Source organism: Ranitomeya variabilis, chromosome 7, assembly GCF_051348905.1.
Source record: "Ranitomeya variabilis isolate aRanVar5 chromosome 7, aRanVar5.hap1, whole genome shotgun sequence".
NCBI classification, from domain to species: domain Eukaryota; kingdom Metazoa; phylum Chordata; class Amphibia; order Anura; family Dendrobatidae; genus Ranitomeya; species Ranitomeya variabilis.
Window position 1 is genome coordinate 77,820,253 of NC_135238.1, and position 18,480 is coordinate 77,838,732.

The 18,480-nt window shown below is 44.3% G+C and overlaps 2 protein-coding genes across 4 annotated transcripts in view; one reads left to right on the plus strand and one right to left on the minus strand.

The window, feature by feature from the left end:
* LOC143786094 (hemoglobin subunit alpha-3-like) overlaps positions 1–18,480 on the plus strand; it is a 223,423-nt gene that overhangs the window by 179,042 nt on the left and 25,901 nt on the right. The window contains exon 3 of one of the 3 annotated variants that reach the window (XM_077275305.1): positions 7,845–7,901. The exons of the other annotated variants lie outside the window; for them this stretch is intronic. Coding sequence (XP_077131420.1) covers positions 7,845–7,901 — 57 coding nt within the window. The remainder of the gene's footprint in view (positions 1–7,844; positions 7,902–18,480) is intronic. 3 annotated transcript variants of the gene reach the window in all.
* On the minus strand, positions 9,403–10,558 carry LOC143786092 (hemoglobin subunit alpha-5-like). Its single transcript, XM_077275301.1, has 3 exons — positions 10,401–10,558; positions 9,968–10,172; positions 9,403–9,604 (listed from the first exon to the last, which is right to left on the minus strand). Exons 1-3 carry the CDS (start codon positions 10,493–10,495, stop codon positions 9,476–9,478), a joined length of 429 nt encoding a protein of 142 aa, XP_077131416.1. The 5' UTR covers positions 10,496–10,558; the 3' UTR covers positions 9,403–9,475.

Here is an 18,480-nt window from a genome sequence, read left to right on the forward strand (position 1 = left end):
GCCATTAAACTGTATGGAGTACTATGTGGGTCCATTATGCTGTCTGGAGCACTATGTGGAGCCATTATACTGTATGAAGCACTCTTTGTGCCACTGTTTGTAGCCATTATAAGGTATGGAGCATTACTATGTGGACCATTATACTGTATGGAGCACTTTTTATGGCCATTATACTGCATGGAGCACTATGTGGGGCTTTTATATTATATGGAGAACTTTTTGTGGCCATTATACTCTATGAAGCACTATGGTGGGCCATTATACCGTATGGAATGCAATGCAGGGCCCCGTTATACTGTATGGAGGACTATGTATGGTCCACTATACTATTTGGAGAACTTTTTGTGGCATAATACTGTATGGAGGGTTGTGTGGGGATTACAGTTGGGGAATAATACTGTGTTGGGGTCATCATTCTTTGTCGGAGGGATTGAGGAATGGGGGCATGGAGGGTACTGTGGAGGAATTCACTGTGGGGGTATCATATTGTGTTTGGGGGCTCTTTTTTGCCATCATACTTTATTATCTGTATTATTCAAGGTTTTTTATCCTTTGTTAGTATATATTTAAACTAGGCTATTGGGCCAAATGCTTTTTACTGCTCTTACATAACATATTATATTAATCCATTATTTTATTTTAAGATCTATTAATTAAATGTACTTTATTTGTGTGACAACCCCTTGAAGTTTCTTTCCATATGAAAAAGTTCAAAGGAAAAACGTTCTCAATTGAATACTATTTTTTATAAATATCAAGTTTGGCCCGTGACCTTGTCTAAGCTTTTTATTTTGGCCTTCCGTGTATTTGAGTTTGACATCCCTGGCCTAGGACATTTCAAAACCCCTATGGCAGATTATACCTCCCTTAATATCTGCAGAGTTGAGTGATATACTGTACCCAAGAATTACTTTATTTTTCAACATCTTATTGGGGATTCGGGTTTGTGAGGTAAGTTATGTGAGAAGATAACTGACTTAAATCTTATAGTTTGGCTTTGGACAGTTTATCCCCCTGAGTATACTATGGCCAAACTATACCTGGGTTTAATCTGGACAGGGGTTAATTTGGCACGCTGCTGACGTCATCATACTGCTGCTGGCGCTGGGACCGCACAGGCAGAGGGCACGTTGGGCACTGAAGCTCTCCACGGAGGAACTCAAGAGTAAATGTCATGAACGCCCTCCCTTTAACGAATGTAAAGGGGGTCGCATGATAACACAGCCTCGCCTTCCCCATCTTTTTTCTGGGCATTTCTATTTAGTAATTGAGATTCAGTGAAACCATATGTTTTTAAAGGGTTAATCTATGGTAAGCTGTGCTATTATTAGTACGAGCAGGTTCTGTCTGGTTTGATCTGGTTTGCCTTCCCGCACTTTTCGGTTATTGTGATTGGTTCAAATAATAAGTGCGGGAAGAATTCTCGCTATAAAATCAGCTGTTTTCAACGGACTGTCACCAGTCAGCTGATGAAGATAGAAGATAACAGATGGACCCTCTACTGCAGCAGCTGATTCAGCGGGCGGAGTCGGAGGGCGGCGCGGAGTGGTTGAGGAGTTGCCTTTCTATGGGACCGGCTATAAAACCTACTTCCATTAGTGAGGTCCCGGCTTCTCCTCCTCCTCAGTCGCCGCTTTCCCCTCAACCTCCGGCGGCATCTCCAGCACCTGCGAGATCAAGCCGCAGTTCCAGGCGTAATAGGACAGCGAGAGCAGTGTACTCGCCGGCGCTTCCATCTTCCCGGGTCTCAGAGCGCTCTCAAGATCAGCGCGTCATGAAGCGGAAGTCGACGAGCCGGAAGTCACGGACCTCATCGCGGGAACTCCATCAAGAACAGCTGTTCCCTCAGCTGTTACTGCCGGATGCCGCCGACGAACCCAGAACGTCAAGGATAGAAGACGCGGAAGCAGTTTCCTCGCCGACCGGGAATTTTGAAGCTCCATCTAACCGCGGCAGCCGTACAAGCGCTGCAGCGGTCATGGGAGCATGGGACGCACCAGCGCTCATCAACGCCAGCACGGCTATCCCTAGCGCTGCATCGGCATCTACGGCAGCCTCCAGATCTTGGATCTCCGCACCTGTGCCTCTCGCCCTGGAGGAGAGGCTCTCGATCAACCGCCCGCATTCGCCTGCTAGATCAGGCTTGAGTGCCTTCATGCCAGTCGCCGAGGACCCAGGACGTCAAGGATCCGGTGAGACTTTACATGTCCCATTGTCTGTCCACTCACTTTATATTAAGGATCTAGTTAAGGAAGCTTTAGCAGATTTTTTAGGCACAGGGATTTTTCCTGCTGTGCCTAGATCTGCCCCTAGTGATGTTATATCTGGCTGCTCAGGCCCAATTTTAAAACCCGGTTTGCCAGAAGTACTTTTAAAAGAGTCTCTTACATGCGAAATTTCTCCTTTGGGTTTTCATTTGAGCCCAAGTGTTAAGGAACAGATTTGGAGTAGATCTTTTGTTGATATTTTTTCTTTATTACCTTCTGGTAGGGAGCAGCATAGTAGGTATGAGAAAAAAGATGACCCAGATGATAAGAAGAAATTTAATACAGTAAAATCTTTTAATAACTGGGTACAAGCTTTCTCTATCTATTCTGCTGTTCTCGGCGAGAAGTATCCTAATCTCTGCTCTGGACTGTTCCAGCATTTGGATTCTATCTTAGAGGCATACCGTAGTTTTGGGGGTATGGCCTGGTTACTTTACGACGAGGCATTCCGCCAAAAGCTGTCAATGTTTCCCAATCTGTCATGGGGAACGAAGGACGTGGGGTTATGGGTTAACCTAATGCTACCTCAGAGGTTCCCATCATCCCGTCATAACACCGCTCCTTTAGTTAAAAAAGGTGTATGCTTTGCATTCAATGAATCTAATTGTAAATGGGCTAACAATTGTCGTTTTAGGCATGAATGCTCATTTTGTGGGGGCGTTCACCCTATGCACAAATGCTTCAAGAAACAAATGCAAGTTAGCCAACACGGAAACGGTAAAGACACATTTTCAAAAAGCGTTGACTCCAGTGAGCCTGGTAAACATGGCCCCATGGTTAAAAATTTATCCAGATCAGGTGACTAGTTTTCTTCTATTCAGTGGTTTTAGGGATGGATTTTTTGTTCCTCCTTTTTCTGGTGTTGGTTGTCGGTTAGTTGCTAACCTCCCATCCGCTCTTGAATTTCCTGAGATTGTCAATGAGAAAATCATTAAAGAGCTGGAAGCTGGTAGAGTGTCGGGTCCTTTTGATACCCCTCCGTTTGAGAATTTTAGAATCTCTCCTTTAGGCATAGTTCCTAAAAAGGAGGTTGGGTCATATAGACTTATCCATCACCTGTCTTATCCTAGGGGAGCTTCTTTAAATGATGAGGTAGTTGGTTTTAATTGTTCAGTTCAGTACACTTCTTTTGATGTAGCGTTAGATTTGTTGCGTAAATTTGGTCATAATGCCCTTATGGCAAAGTCTGACATAAAATCGGCGTTTAGGCTTTTGCCAGTCAATCCTAATGGATTCAGTTCTCTCGGTTTTTCATTTCAAGGTAAATTTTTCTTTGATAGATGCCTCCCGATGGGTTTCTCTCTTTCATGTTTCTACTTTGAATGTTTTTCTACTTTTCTTCAGTGGGTTGTTGAGCTAGATTTTGTAGGCGGTGGTTTATTGCATTATTTAGACGATTTTTTATTTATTGGTCCGGTAGATTCAGCTGTTTGTTTTTCTTTGCTTAATAAATTTTTGTTAATTTGTGATCATTTTGGCGTTCCCATTGCGAAAGAAAAAACAGTTTTACCTTGTACATCTCTTGAATTTTTAGGTATTTTGATAGATTCTGAAAATATGTCTTGCTGCCTGCCAGAGGATAAATTATTAAAGTTAAAGGTGTCTATTTCCCGTTGTTTGTCTAGGGAGAAAATAACTTTGAAGGAACTTCAGTCTTTACTAGGTCTTTTAAACTTTGCTTTGAGGATTATTCCTATTGGCAGGGTTTTCTCTAGGAGGTTGTATGAAGCCACTGCGGGCTATTCATCTGCTCATTGTCACATACGGCTTGGTAGGGATTTAAAGGATGATTTGAGAGTTTGGTTAAAATTTTTGTCCAGTTTTAATGGGAGAAGTGTTTGGCAGTCATCATTTGTTTCATCAGACGATTTGGCATTATCATTTTGCGCTAATAGTCGGTTTGGTTTTTGCGTAGCTTTTTCTTCCCTTTGGGCTTTTGAGGAATGGCCTTCGTCTTGGCATGAAATTGGAGTCGTGCGTAATCAGACGGTTTTGGAATTATTTTCTTTATTTTTATGCTTTCAATTGTGGGGTAATTTCCTTAGGAACAAGAGGATTCATTTTCTTTCTAGCAATCAAGGTTTAGTGTTTGCGGTAAATACCCTGTCTTCAAAAAACATATGGGCTGCGAAGATCATTAGACATATGGTTTTTATCTGTCTGGATTATAACATCTGGATAAAAGCGTCCTTCTGTTCTAATGAGAGCATTAATAATGCTGCCATTATTTGTCATCGCCAGCTTTCAAGGCATCAGAAAGGATCCCCAGTGGAGGACGGAAACAGGGCATTATGCCCACATTGGATATGGAATATAATTCAGGATTGATTTCGCATTTCATAACTAAGTCTCTAGCTGATAGAACATGGGCTGAATACTCAGCCGCATGGAAGTTATGGTCTAATTTTTGTATAGCTAAGAACCATCCTCATACCAGTTGTAATGTAGGAATGGCGCTGAGTTTCTTGGAACATTTAGCGTTAAAGGGTTTGTCTCATTCAGCAATGTCTAAACATGTTGCGGGTGTTTCCTTTTTTCTTAAATTTTCAGGTGCTACGCCGATGTCGGAGATATTTCACGTCAAGCAATTTTTAAAAGGTTTTAAAAAGACGCATTTTAAACACGATGAAAGGCGACCTATTTCTTTCCAGCTACTTAAAGATCTTTGTTCCTGCCTTCCAGCAGTGTGTGCCAATGACTATGAAGCTTGTCTTTTCTCCACAGCGTTTTCTCTTGCCTTTTTTGCAGCATTAAGAGTCGGCGAGCTTGTATCCCAAAAGAAGGCCGTTCCTTCTGGCCTGTTTTTTCGCGACGTGAAGTTTTTTGATTCTCACGTTATATTATTTATAAAAAGATCAAAAACAGACCAGTTAGGAAGGGGCTCTTCTTTAAAATTAAATGCTATCTCTGATGGCGTTATCTGCCCTGTTTCCAATACGAGGAAATGGTTGTTGTTACGGCCTGAATCTGATAGCTCGTTGTTTATTCACTTGAACGGTGATCCGGCTACGGTCTACCAGTTTAATTTTATTCTCAAAAAATGTTTGCATAAATTGAACTTGCATGATTTAAAAATTTCTTCCCATTCGTTCCGTATTGGAGCTGCAACTGAGGCTGCTAGGTTAGGCCTCCAGGATAATAAGATAAAAAGTATCGGCAGATGGGAATCCAATAGATTCAAGTTATATATTCGACCTGAGTTATACCCATCTTAACTCTTGATTCATTTTACAGGTATTTTATCGATCTGGATCATCGGACATTCTTTTGTGTTTTGGGCCGAAAAACGAGCCAGAATGAGATCGTATACTGAAAATCTTTCATTTAATTCTTCTTTCCTTCAAATATTTTGGTTTAGCAGGCGTGGAATGCAGTGGAAAAATTTGGTTGGTGATTTAAGACGCCTGAAGAAAATATGGCCGAATCCAGATTTAATTATTTTGCATTTAGGTGGTAACGACTTAGGAAAAGTTAGTACTCTCAACTTACTATCCTTTATGAGACGGGATATATCCATTTTGAAAACAGAATTTTTTCATACAGTTTTAGTATTTTCTGAAATTATTCCTAGGTTGTTATGGTTTGGTAATAACATGCTATTTTTGGAGAAGATCCGTAAACGAGTCAATAGGAGTATGGAGAAATTTATGGCATTAACCGAGTGCTTTTCTTTTAGGCATTCAGATTTGGAGGAAGTTATTCCAGGCATGTATAAAAGGGATTTGGTTCATCTATCTGATGTTGGTCTGGATATCCTAAACTTGGATTTCCAGACTATCATTGAAGAGTGGCTCTGGCGTTTTGGGGGGGGGCCTCGCCTTTGAGAGGCCAGGCGTTTGGGAAAATCGCCCGTTGATTTCGGGTGGATTGGTTATCTGATTGGAGTTAAATATGGGAATTTACTATTTGATGGTTTATTATCTACATTTGGTTTAAAAATACATTTATGGTAACTCAAAATAAACGCCACGGCCATTTTTTCCAACCAAAATCCTGTGTCATGTGTTTTTATTGGGGCAATTTTTGGGGGCTTGTGTTACCATGAACGCCCTCCCTTTAACGAATGTAAAGGGGGTCGCATGATAACACAGCCTCGCCTTCCCCATCTTTTTTCTGGGCATTTCTATTTAGTAATTGAGATTCAGTGAAACCATATGTTTTTAAAGGGTTAATCTATGGTAAGCTGTGCTATTATTAGTACGAGCAGGTTCTGTCTGGTTTGATCTGGTTTGCCTTCCCGCACTTTTCGGTTATTGTGATTGGTTCAAATAATAAGTGCGGGAAGAATTCTCGCTATAAAATCAGCTGTTTTCAACGGACTGTCACCAGTCAGCTGATGAAGATAGAAGATCCCTCCCTCCCTCCCTGAATTTATGTCTTGTTCATAGCCGTCGTGACGTTTATTTGTGGGAAAATCGCCCGTTGATTTCGGGTGGATTGGTTATCTGATTGGAGTTAAATATGGGAATTTACTATTTGATGGTTTATTATCTACATTTGGTTTAAAAATACATTTATGGTAACTCAAAATAAACGCCACGGCCATTTTTTCCAACCAAAATCCTGTGTCATGTGTTTTTATTGGGGCAATTTTTGGGGGCTTGTGTTACCATGTTATTTTAGATGAGGGGCCAGGAGAGGGAAGGGTAGTGTTACTACAAGGACACATAATGTGACAATTTGGTACATTATGGGCAATTTGGGACATTATAGGGGAATTTTAGACATTACGGGGCAATTTGGGACATTATTGCTCCGTAGAGGGAACCTATCATGTTGCATAACGCTATTAATCTGGCCACATGATGGCTGTTGCTTTGCAGAACTGGGGTCCTGGCTTTATATCCCACCATGGACAACATCTACAAGGAGTTTGTATGTTCTCTCCATGCTTGCATGGGTTTCTTCTGGGTGCTCCGGTTTCCTCCAACATTCCGAAGACATACTGATAGGGAATTTAGATGGTGAGCCCCAATGGGGACAACAATAATGATGTCTGTTCAGTTTTATGTATATGATGGTGCTATATAAGCAAAGCATAATAAGCAAATCTGTTGATATGGGGGAAATCCGCAGGCCAATATTGTTAGGAAGGTGCCTGGCTGCTGTAAAAGAATTTGTTCCTCCTGGTAAACACAGGCGGTCAGTCCTACAGCTGTGCGTGCCCAGCTACAGTCACTGTAAGCGCGCCCTGGCACTTTGACAGCCGCCTCAGCACTGTGCCGTGACCTATCAGTCAGTGCTGGGGCGTGCTTACAGTGCTGTTAGCAATGACTGTAGCCGTGACAGCACACCTGTATAACTGAAAGTCAGCGGCTCCCAGGAGAAATAATGTTCATTTTCTCCAAGGTGCCACACTTTCACATATGATGGCTGGACACCTTCCTAACACTACTATCCTGCAGATTAACCCTATATCTGAAGGTTAATAACTACTGATGAGTGGATGTGCTGGGATAAGGTGTTATCCAAGCATGCTCGGGTGCTGAGTGACTTCAGCGTGCTCGGATAATATGTTCACGTCCTCCCACCTGCATATCTCATTTTCCCTCTATCTCCCCCTTTCTCTTGCTCTAGGAGCCAGAGATGTCAATCAAACAAGATATATGGAAAACAAGCAGGTGGGAAGGGAAGGTGTATATAAATGATTGGCCCCGCCATGATGCACCAAGCAGCGAGACTTAGTTTGAACAGTCATCCTGTGCTGACAGAGTCCCTTTAACTAATACAGATTTTAACTCAACTCCCTAAAATGATTCAGACCATAGATACCATACAAACAAATACAATCTCTTGAACCCCTTAAAGGGAATTTGTCAGTAGGATCAACCCTCGTAAGCTGTCTATATGGGCATGTGGGTAGGAAGGCAGATTCTCATGCAGTTCAGTGTCCGCCCCATAGCCCTGAACGGCTCATTTACATGTAAGAAACAATTGGATTTCTCTGAAATAAAACATAGGATGACAGATATCAATGTTTCATGTTATTCTGCTTCCTATGACGTACATGCCCATATAGACAGCTTAGGAGGATTCATCCTACTGACAGATTCCCTTTAAAATACACTCTATAGAGGGCCTTAATAAATACAGATCCCACACCAATTCCTGTACATAAGTACAGACCCCAGACCTGAACCCAGCTCCCACTCCAAACACATACAGACCTCAAACAAACTAAAACATGACCATGACTACCCAAATACCTTAATGCCAAGACCAGACCCCATAAACAAGTGCAGATTCAAATCAGACCCCATAAATAATTACAGACACTAGACCCTTAAAATAATGATAGACCGCAGATGCCCTAAACATACCCCTCAATTAAATACAGACCCAAAACCGAAGTTGTAACAAGCTAGTTGGTATGACCCATGGAGTGCAAGCATAGAAGATAAGGATGGTGCATACTAATGGAGAATGGTCTAAAAATACAAATATGTGTCAAAAAGGGAACAATGTCACCGGATTATGGAGGCGCATTTGTGGTGGTTCCATAAAGGAACCTTCATATGCAGGTACAGGAGGGAGTCTTCAAGCCCACAATCTACCAGTAGAACCGTCCGGCGCATTTCTTCTTTAAAAGATTCCTCAGGGGAGTGCAGGATACTGACTGGTCCTACACAGCATGAATGTAGCAAATAGACTCCATAACTAGGTGAGATTGTTCCTTATTTGACACATATTTGTATTTTTAAACCATTCTCCATTATTATACACCATCCCAATTTTCTATGCTTGGACACCATGGGTCACACCAACTAGCTTGTTACAACTTTGGGGTGTTGCATAGCCGGAGGTATATCTATGCTGTAGTTGCACAAGTTAGAAATGGATGGCTACGGATACTGGCGTGCTGGTTTTATATCACTTCTACATGCCAGTTTTGTCACTTGTACATCAGTTATTGGTGGGTTTCCCATTTATCTTGCTACAATTTAATCATATCTCTTAAATGAATGCATAGCCAGACTCTTTATGAAGAGGAAGAATGCAGGAGTGAGGAGAAGTGAGCAGATCGGAGGCAGCACCCAGGGCCCTTGGCAGCTCCACTAGCATGGGCATGTGTGATATAGGAATAGTGATATAGTTATTACTAATTCTTACAAATGCAATCAGCACAGAAACCATGAATAATTCAATCAATCATCTTTATTGAACTGGTCAAGACATGTTAAAAACCAGTTATCCCACTGAGGTCCAGTTTATCTGTACTTGGACACCAGGACAGAGGACACAGCAGACAGGAACTTGTCCCAAGCAGCCTGGGCAACAGCATTGAATTCTCCGGGGAAGTGGGCAGCTAGGGCCACCTGAATGGAATGGGACAGCAGCTACAAGAGAAAGAAATTGGCATTAGGAATCAAAGTAGCATCACATGAATATTAGTTGCATATTTTAACTGCTTTAATTTAGGTCTAGTTATTACAATTTAGAACCATTAAAATAAAGTGTTAAATTTTTTTTATAATATGCTATGTGACATTATTAGTCATTTACACAAAAATGTAAAAAAAAGCAACTTTTTTAAATTATAGATCTCAAACCTTACACCTATTATTTATATTCATGGAATTAAGTAAATTTTTATTTTTTATTATTTATATTTTATTTTAATTTATGAAAATACATTAGTATTTACCCATAAATTAGTTTTTAACTAATCTTCCCCATAGTATTTTAAATGAATGACTTACTCTGAAGTTGCCAGGATCCACCCTGAGCTTCTGAGCATGCAGGTCACTGAGGGAGGACAGAGCATGGTCGAGGTCGTCCACGTGCTGGGCAGCATTGCCAATGGCCTTCACAATTTTTCCTCCATGGCTGCGCAGATCCTTGGAGCCGGCGCTCAGGTCGAAGTGGCTGAAGTAGGTTTTGGTCTGAGGGTAGCTCAAGAACAGCCTGCGGGAAAAGCAACATATACAACTGATAGACTGCACAGGTAGATGGATGGCGATCGGTGAGGGTGACAAAAGTATTCTAGGAGCGATACCTTTACTGGCTAACCAGAAAAATTATATATGTATATACAAAACATCATAATGCAAAATAGATAACATAAAGGATAGCAATTGCCATATACATCGGAAGTAAGTCTAGAGGTCCTGTTCACTATGTAAGCTATGTTACCTATCCAGAGCCTCTGCTCCAAAGTCATCAGCATGGGCAGAGATCTTGGCTGCCAGGGAGGAGATGGCAGCTTTTTCAGCCTCGGAGAAAGTCATGGTTGCTTTAGGTAAGTGCAGATGAGCTGGACAGTCCCTGACACAGAGCTTCTGTCAAGCACTTTTTAAAGGGAACGGAACATGGTCAACAATAAGCAAAGGCATTGCCATTGGCTTCCCGCGAGTTACACCCTCACACTTATCTTTGAAAGAAAAAAAAGCAACAAAAAACAAGTTATGGATCTATACTGCCTGATATAATGTATATCTCTTTATCTCCCCATACAGTGACCATACGATGCACCATACAGCACGTAGCATGCTGTGACAAGGTCTGATAACAGCTTACTCCATGTTTACTTGTTTGGACACTTTTTTCTGTCCCTTCATATGAAATATTCAATTTTGGCACCATATATGCAACAGACATATATACAGAAGGAAATAAGGACAGCTTTAATCACAGCTTCTATTTGTATAAAAACATAGCTATCTAACAAACACATCACCCAGATTAATAGTGTAAAGAAACTGAGTTCTGTAGTGTTTGTCTGTTAGCGCTGTAAATAACATGGCCGCAGCACGCGGGGCCCACAACATTGTGTATGAAAGTAAGCAGCGGCACATGCGTGCACATAGGACAACATCTATTTCTACATTTTCAAAGCATTAAAACCAATTTAATGAAATATGCCTCTCAAGTTATGGACTGACCTTTCGGTAATTTAAAGGGGTTGTTCACTATGTTTTCTGTTTATAAAAACACCCCAACATTATTCACAAATAACAAACAGTTCGCAGACAAAGACATCAGTGTGAGAAGAGTAGCCGGGGATGAGTAGAGGAGTATACACTATCTGCTACTTTAAGACAATGCTGGAAGGATTCTTTTAAAATAAAAAAGTAGTGACCAACCCCTTTAAGGAGAATGAGTAAGTATAGCATATTGCACTATTCTGGTATGTAGTTTATGTGTCTTTCTCCAAATTCTTTTCACCCAGAAAATCTCTTTAAATGTCAATTGGATGTACAATCTATAATAGTAGCAGAAATCAGACCCGCTCTGTGATTCTATATCACTCACTTCACGGATACCGTCACAGTGCTGGATTGGCGAGCAGTAATGCCTGGCTTAGTAATCACATATCACCAGTATCCCTGCCATTCCATTAGTATTTCTCTTGTAGTAGAGGTTAGACAGACTAATGTCTCCAGTGCACAGTACATCCTTGTGACTACAGATGCAGAGCTGCACTTTTTATTTAAGTGTAAGTTTACACCTGAAGAAAATTAGCTTTTTCACCCACGCCAAAAAAGTCAATGCAAAAAAATAATGCATTTCTTAACATAGCAATATGTAAAAATGGGATCTTCACAGCTATTCTAAACACGCAATGTGCTGTCTGTATGTGGTTATAGTGGGGGGTGACAGGTTCCCTTTAAGGCCTTTCCACATTATCATCACATCCTGTTACCTGTTCCCTCCATCATTTTGGACAGTACAGGTTAGTGACAGTCAATCATTCCCATTATGGAGCAGCATGGAACTGTGTAACATAAAATAACTTAACATGTGCGTTACTATTAAGCCTTGCCGAAAGAAAATGAGCACAAAAAGCAAAGGTGAGTGACATCATGTGTGTAACATGGGTGTCTCCATTTTTTCTTATGATCTAGAGCAGTGATGGGCAACCTTTTGAGCTCGGTGTGTCAAAATTCGCCAAAAAACCGAGCATAACTTGGGTGGTGTGTCACCTTGATAAAAAAACAATTTTGCGACATGTATAGTTTAAATAACAAATATGTATAATTAGAATTAACTTACCTGCTTAGTGACTTCTTTGTTCATCTGTCAGTTGGTTTCTTTTGTTGGTCTTGCTATTATTTAACTTGTGTGGGGTGCCGTGAACTAAGATAAGTGAGGGGGAGGGGGAATTCTTCCAGTGATGGCGAACCTGTGGCACTCCAGCTGTTGCAAAACTACAATTCCCATCATGTCTTCACAGCCAAAGCCTTTGCTTTGAATGGCCAGCCATGATGGGAATTGTAGTTTTGCAACAGCTGGACTGCCACAGGTTCGCCATCACTGATGCCTCCCTCTCACTTATCTCAGTAATGGCCAATGACACCCCACAGTTCACTGGATGATGGTTGCTGTAGTAGTCACAGGGCCTGAGTCCAGACAGCTATCACAGGGCCTGAGTCCAGACAGCAATCACAGGGCCTGAGTCCAGACAGCAATCACAGGGCCTGAGTCCAGACAGCAATCACAGGGCCTGAGTCCAGACAGCAATCACAGGGCCTGAGTCCAGACAGCTATCACAGGGCCTGAGTCCAGACAGCTATCACAGGGCCTGAGTCCAGACAGCAATCACAGGGCCTGAGTCCAGACAGCTATCACAGGGCCTGAGTCCAGACAGCTATCACAGGGCCTGAGTCCAGACAGCTATCACAGGGCCTGAGTCCAGACAGCAATCACAGGGCCTGAGTCCAGACAGCTATCACAGGGCCTGAGTCCAGACAGCTATCACAGGGCCTGAGTCCAGACAGCTATCACAGGGCCTGAGTCCAGACAGCTATCACAGGGCCTGAGTCCAGACAGCTATCACAGGGCCTGAGTCCAGACAGCTATCACAGGGCCTGAGTCCAGACAGCTATCACAGGGCCTGAGTCCAGACAGCTATCACAGGGCCTGAGTCCAGACAGCTATCACAGGGCCTGAGTCCAGACAGCTATCACAGGGCCTGAGTCCAGACAGCAATCACAGGGCCTGAGTCCAGACAGCAATCACAGGGCCTGAGTCCAGACAGCTATCACAGGGCCTGAGTCCAGACAGCTATCACAGGGCCTGAGTCCAGACAGCTATCACAGGGCCTGAGTCCAGACAGCTATCACAGGGCCTGAGTCCAGACAGCTATCACAGGGCCTGAGTCCAGACAGCTATCACAGGGCCTGAGTCCAGACAGCTATCACAGGGCCTGAGTCCAGACAGCTATCACAGGGCCTGAGTCCAGACAGCTATCACAGGGCCTGAGTCCAGACAGCTATCACAGGGCCTGAGTCCAGACAGCTATCACAGGGCCTGAGTCCAGACAGCAATCACAGGGCCTGAGTCCAGACAGCAATCACAGGGCCTGAGTCCAGACAGCAATCACAGGGCCTGAGTCCAGACAGCAATCACAGGGCCTGAGTCCAGACAGCTATCACAGGGCCTGAGTCCAGACAGCAATCACAGGGCCTGAGTCCAGACAGCAATCACAGGGCCTGAGTCCAGACAGCAATCACAGGGCCTGAGTCCAGACAGCAATCACAGGGCCTGAGTCCAGACAGCTATCACAGGGCCTGAGTCCAGACAGCTATCACAGGGCCTGAGTCCAGACAGCTATCACAGGGCCTGAGTCCAGACAGCAATCACAGGGCCTGAGTCCAGACAGCAATCACAGGGCCTGAGTCCAGACAGCTATCACAGGGCCTGAGTCCAGACAGCTATCACAGGGCCTGAGTCCAGACAGCTATCACAGGGCCTGAGTCCAGACAGCTATCACAGGGCCTGAGTCCAGACAGCTATCACAGGGCCTGAGTCCAGACAGCAATCACAGGGCCTGAGTCCAGACAGCAATCACAGGGCCTGAGTCCAGACAGCTATCACAGGGCCTGAGTCCAGACAGCTATCACAGGGCCTGAGTCCAGACAGCTATCACAGGGCCTGAGTCCAGACAGCTATCACAGGGCCTGAGTCCAGACAGCTATCACAGGGCCTGAGTCCAGACAGCTATCACAGGGCCTGAGTCCAGACAGCTATCACAGGGCCTGAGTCCAGACAGCTATCACAGGGCCTGAGTCCAGACAGCTATCACAGGGCCTGAGTCCAGACAGCTATCACAGGGCCTGAGTCCAGACAGCTATCACAGGGCCTGAGTCCAGACAGCTATCACAGGGCCTGAGTCCAGACAGCTATCACAGGGCCTGAGTCCAGACAGCTATCACAGGGCCTGAGTCCAGACAGCTATCACAGGGCCTGAGTCCAGACAGCTATCACAGGGCCTGAGTCCAGACAGCTATCACAGGGCCTGAGTCCAGACAGCTATCACAGGGCCTGAGTCCAGACAGCTATCACAGGGCCTGAGTCCAGACAGCTATCACAGGGCCTGAGTCCAGACAGCTATCACAGGGCCTGAGTCCAGACAGCTATCACAGGGCCTGAGTCCAGACAGCTATCACAGGGCCTGAGTCCAGACAGCTATCACAGGGCCTGAGTCCAGACAGCTATCACAGGGCCTGAGTCCAGACAGCTATCACAGGGCCTGAGTCCAGACAGCTATCACAGGGCCTGAGTCCAGACAGCTATCACAGGGCCTGAGTCCAGACAGCTATCACAGGGCCTGAGTCCAGACAGCTATCACAGGGCCTGAGTCCAGACAGCTATCACAGGGCCTGAGTCCAGACAGCAATCACAGGGCCTGAGTCCAGACAGCAATCACAGGGCCTGAGTCCAGACAGCAATCACAGGGCCTGAGTCCAGACAGCAATCACAGGGCCTGAGTCCAGACAGCTATCACAGGGCCTGAGTCCAGACAGCTATCACAGGGCCTGAGTCCAGACAGCTATCACAGGGCCTGAGTCCAGACAGCTATCACAGGGCCTGAGTCCAGACAGCAATCACAGGGCCTGAGTCCAGACAGCAATCACAGGGCCTGAGTCCAGACAGCAATCACAGGGCCTGAGTCCAGACAGCAATCACAGGGCCTGAGCAGGGTGGATTGATTTAAATCACGCCGATTTAAATCATGATTTAAATCACGATTTAAATCAAAAGATTTTTTTCTATTTAAATCGGATCGATTTAAATCATGATTTTAATCATGATTTAAATCACTGATTTAAATCAAAAGGTTTTTTTTAATATAAATCACGATTAAAATGAGAAGTGAAAGCAGTGCGCATGTGCGCCCATAGTTACACGGACGAAACTAGGGGCAACGATCTAACGCCAGGGTGAGGGGGGGACCCCAAAGTAAGTAAAAATCTTTTTTGTTTTACTATATGGCAATAGGTAGGTGTTTAAAAGCAGCATGTCTTAATTATATAAACTATTAATAGCCTCCACATTTTGTTCATACTGCCCCTTTAATTCCACACTTCTAGCTTGGTTTCACTTTTGGTTTAGTTTCTTTTTCCATTCAGTTGACATGCCCAAACTTGTTGGATAGTCAGCAGTACTTGGCTGTAGTAACAATCAAACTTCATAAGTGATCTGTGTGAGCCATGGCAGGTCGTAAGAGAGACCCTATTTGGGTTCATTTTGTTGAGATGCCAGCAGCAGATCTTGGAAAGAAAGGTGCAAGAGCAAAGTGCAAATACTGTCAAAAGGATATCCAAGGACTTGTTTGCCGTTTGAAATCACATTATGAAAACTGCAACCAGAAGGGAAATGAAGATGTTGATAGTGAAGTGTTTCTTTGGTCATCTTCATCACCGCACTTCTCATGATGTTGCCTCATTCACGCCACCAGGCCTTGCATCTCTTTGTTGCATCGTTTGCATTTTGCACGCATGCCTGCCTTACCGATAGGCGAAGGAGCTTCATTAAAATATTCCCAAACTGGGTCTCTTTTACGGCCTGCTGCCATTATAAGGAAAGAATGTAATAAACCTCAGATCGTACACACAAACAGATCCAGACTTGTCTGTCTGTGGCTATGCTGCAGTATTGTGCTCAAAGTTTCACTTTCATTTTTTTGTCTGCTTGCCCTTCCTCCTCAAAACACTTAGATTCACATTCTTCTTGTGTTGTGCAGATCTATTCCACTCCAAACAATCAGAAACATATTGTCTAACTTCTTGGACTTGGCACTGAAGGGGTTGATTCTGTATTCATAGGTTTGTAGAACAATAGGATTAAGGTCTTTTTCTCAACTCTGTTCATGTTGTAACATTTTTGCCATGAAGAAGAGGCTGGGACCTCTGCGGATTCAAATTCAGCTTTGAGAACTGCGTAAGTAAAGCGAGCGTCTGTGATAATATAGGAGAGAAACTGCCCACTAATCCTACAGAAACCTCTGGAAGAGCATGGCATTGTGAATGTTACACATATACAGCCTTTATTCTACTGAGTTAAACAACTCAGCTTTATCTCATGATGGAAGAACCTTTGGATGGTAAAATATTTTCCTCAAAAAGCAGTTTATTGAAAAAAATCCGATTTAAATCAAAAAAATCCGATTTAAATCAAAAAAATCCGATTTTTTTGATTTTTTTTAAAAAACATTGATTTTTATCCACCCCGCCTGAGTCCAGACAGCAATCACAGGGCCTGAGTCCAGACAGCTATCACAGGGCCTGAGTCCAGACAGCTATCACAGGGCCTGAGTCCAGACAGCTATCACAGGGCCTGAGTCCAGACAGCTATCACAGGGCCTGAGTCCAGACAGCTATCACAGGGCCTGAGTCCAGACAGCTATCACAGGGCCTGAGTCCAGACAGCTATCACAGGGCCTGAGTCCAGACAGCTATCACAGGGCCTGAGTCCAGACAGCTATCACAGGGCCTGAGTCCAGACAGCAATCACAGGGCCTGAGTCCAGACAGCTATCACAGGGCCTGAGTCCAGACAGCTATCACAGGGCCTGAGTCCAGACAGCAATCACAGGGCCTGAGTCCAGACAGCAATCACAGGGCCTGAGTCCAGACAGCTATCACAGGGCCTGAGTCCAGACAGCTATCACAGGGCCTGAGTCCAGACAGCTATCACAGGGCCTGAGTCCAGACAGCTATCACAGGGCCTGAGTCCAGACAGCTATCACAGGGCCTGAGTCCAGACAGCAATCACAGGGCCTGAGTCCAGACAGCTATCACAGGGCCTCCAGACAGCTATCTCCTCAGGCCTCAGAAGTGCAGCCTGGGACTTCTGGTCGGCGCAGCAGGGAGCAGCGCAATGTCGCCCAAACAACACAGATCCGACGCAGAGGCCTGGGACTTCCGGGAGCTGCGCCTGGCCTACCGGAAGTCCCAGGCCTAGACGCTCTGCACCGGAGCTCTGTTGTTTGGACCCACAGACCTCCTGCATGGCATCCGATCCGATAAAAAATCGGATCGGATGCCATTGTTTAGTATTCCGATACCGCAAGTATCGGGTATCGGCCGATATTTGCTGTATCGGAATTCCGATACCGAGATCCGATACTTTTGTGGTATCGGGTATCGGTATCGAAACAACATTAATGTGTGTAAAATAAAGAATTAAAATAAAAAATATTGCTATACTCACCTCTCCGACGCAGCCTGGACGTCCGCGAGGGAACCGGCAGCGTTGTTTGCTTAAAAATCGCGGTTTTCCTTCCTTACTTGAAGTCCCGGCTTGTGATTGGTTGCGTGCCGCCCATGTGACCGAGACGCGACCAATCACAGCAAGCCGTGACGTAATTTTAGGTCCTTCAGGATTTTAAAATTACGTTCCGGCGTTGTGATTGGTTGCGTGCGGTCACATGGGCGACGCAACCAATCACAACGCCGGAACGTAATTTTAAAATCCTGAAGGACCTAAAATTACGTCACGGCTTGCTGTGATTGGTCGCGTCTCGGTCACATGGGCGGCACGCAACCAATCACAAGCCGGGACTTCAAGGAAGGAAGGAAAACCGCGATTTTTAAGCAAACAACGCTGCCGGTTCCCTCGCGGACGTCCAGGCTGCGTTGGAGAGGTGAGTATAGCAATATTTTTTATTTTAATTCTTTATTTTACATATTAATATGGTTCCCAGGGCCTGAAGGAGAGTTTCCTCTCCTTCAGACCCTGGGAAAGAAGCAATTTCTATGGGGCCGCGGCCGGCGGCCGGCGTGTCACTGAAAATGACTACGCGTGTCATAGGTTCGCCATCACTGATCTAGAGTGTAATGCTATTCATATTTCATATACTTCATATTTACGTGCTTGTACAGAGTCCAGTTCATATAAAGTCAGTCACAGTTCCCCATTTCACCTAGTTCCAAGCATAGTGCATCAGAACATGTAATGCCTCAGTTCAATACCAGCCATAGAGTCTGGGC

Excerpts from the sequence above, each read along its gene's own strand:
- LOC143786092 (XM_077275301.1), bottom strand. The coding sequence starts at position 10,495 with ATGACTTTCTCCGAGGCTGAAAAAGCTGCCATCTCCTCCCTGGCAGCC. Across the intron at positions 10,173-10,400 it reads GGAGCAGAGGCTCTGGATAG|GCTGTTCTTGAGCTACCCTC; the intron begins GTAACATAGCTT and ends CTTTTCCCGCAG. Across the intron at positions 9,605-9,967 it reads TGGATCCTGGCAACTTCAGA|CTGCTGTCCCATTCCATTCA; the intron begins GTAAGTCATTCA and ends TTTCTCTTGTAG.